At 48.5% G+C, this 963-nt stretch overlaps 1 protein-coding gene across 1 annotated transcript in view; it reads left to right on the top strand.

Moving 5' to 3' along the window:
* The first annotated feature begins 538 nt into the window (after nucleotides 1-538).
* LOC104953263 (polycomb protein SCMH1-like) overlaps nucleotides 539-963 on the top strand; it is an 8,856-nt gene continuing 8,431 nt past the window's right edge. The window contains exon 1 of the mRNA XM_010780188.1: nucleotides 539-761. Within this exon, the coding sequence (XP_010778490.1) occupies nucleotides 539-761 (223 nt within the window). The remainder of the gene's footprint in view (nucleotides 762-963) is intronic.

Consider the following 963-nt stretch of genomic DNA (forward strand, 5'->3'; position numbering starts at 1 on the left):
ACTCTCTAAACCTCAGCAGCACGCCAAGCAGCGCTGAGCCCAGGATCGGTGCACGAAGCAGATTGTCATTAAGAGAGGCTTGTTGGTAGTTAAAGGAGCAGTTGAAGACGACGCTGTGTTTACCATTGTGTTGTACAATATGGTGGGGAATAAACCATGACTCCTTTGAGTTGCTCACCTCTTCAGAGCTAATCTTCACTGCATAACCAGCCTTTTCCAGCTTATGAATCTCCTCATTGTAGACTGCAGATAGCTTGGGGTTGTTAGACAGACGACGTTCTGTAGCTCTTAGGAGAGCCATTGTTGCAGTAGGAGGTGCATGCAGAGAGCGGGCACTTTGCTTACGCAGTAATGGGGTGGCGTAGCGAGACACATCGCCAACTATGACAGGTAGTCTTGTCCTCCAGTAGTTCAATGGCTGCTTTATCCTCACCAGAGCGGGTCACTTCATTGATGCTCCTGAATGGGAGTGTGTCGAGCAGCCAAAGTTTCTCTGCAAGTGGTCCTAAAAAAACAAACGTTGCCTGAAGAGGTCCTGATGACTGTGCTAGCGGAAGTGGAGGGAATACTCAATTCCAAGCCTCTCGGCTATGCGAGGCGCGACATTGCTGATCCAGACCCCATTACACCCAATCTCTTGCTCATGGGGCGGCGAGATGCATCATTGCCACAAGCAGTGTATGGCGACTGCGATCTGCTTGGGCGTCGTCGCTGGAAACACAGCCAGGTCTTGGCTGACCACTTCTGGGCCCAGTTTACATGTAACTACAGTATCTCCCTAACTTTCAGCTCCGTCGAAAGTGGCACACTCCTACGCCAGACCTAACCACAGACCAGGTCGTCATGATCGTCAACTTGTAAATGTCTTTAACTATGTAAATGTATCGTGTAAATATAATGTATGATGTCCTTTATTGTTTTATGTTTCATGTGGAACCTATATGCTGCAGATCTCCCTTGAAT

The sequence above is a fragment of the Notothenia coriiceps genome, unplaced genomic scaffold, assembly GCF_000735185.1.
Source record: "Notothenia coriiceps isolate Sejong01 unplaced genomic scaffold, NC01 NC01_scaffold00021403, whole genome shotgun sequence".
Taxonomy (NCBI): domain Eukaryota; kingdom Metazoa; phylum Chordata; class Actinopteri; order Perciformes; family Nototheniidae; genus Notothenia; species Notothenia coriiceps.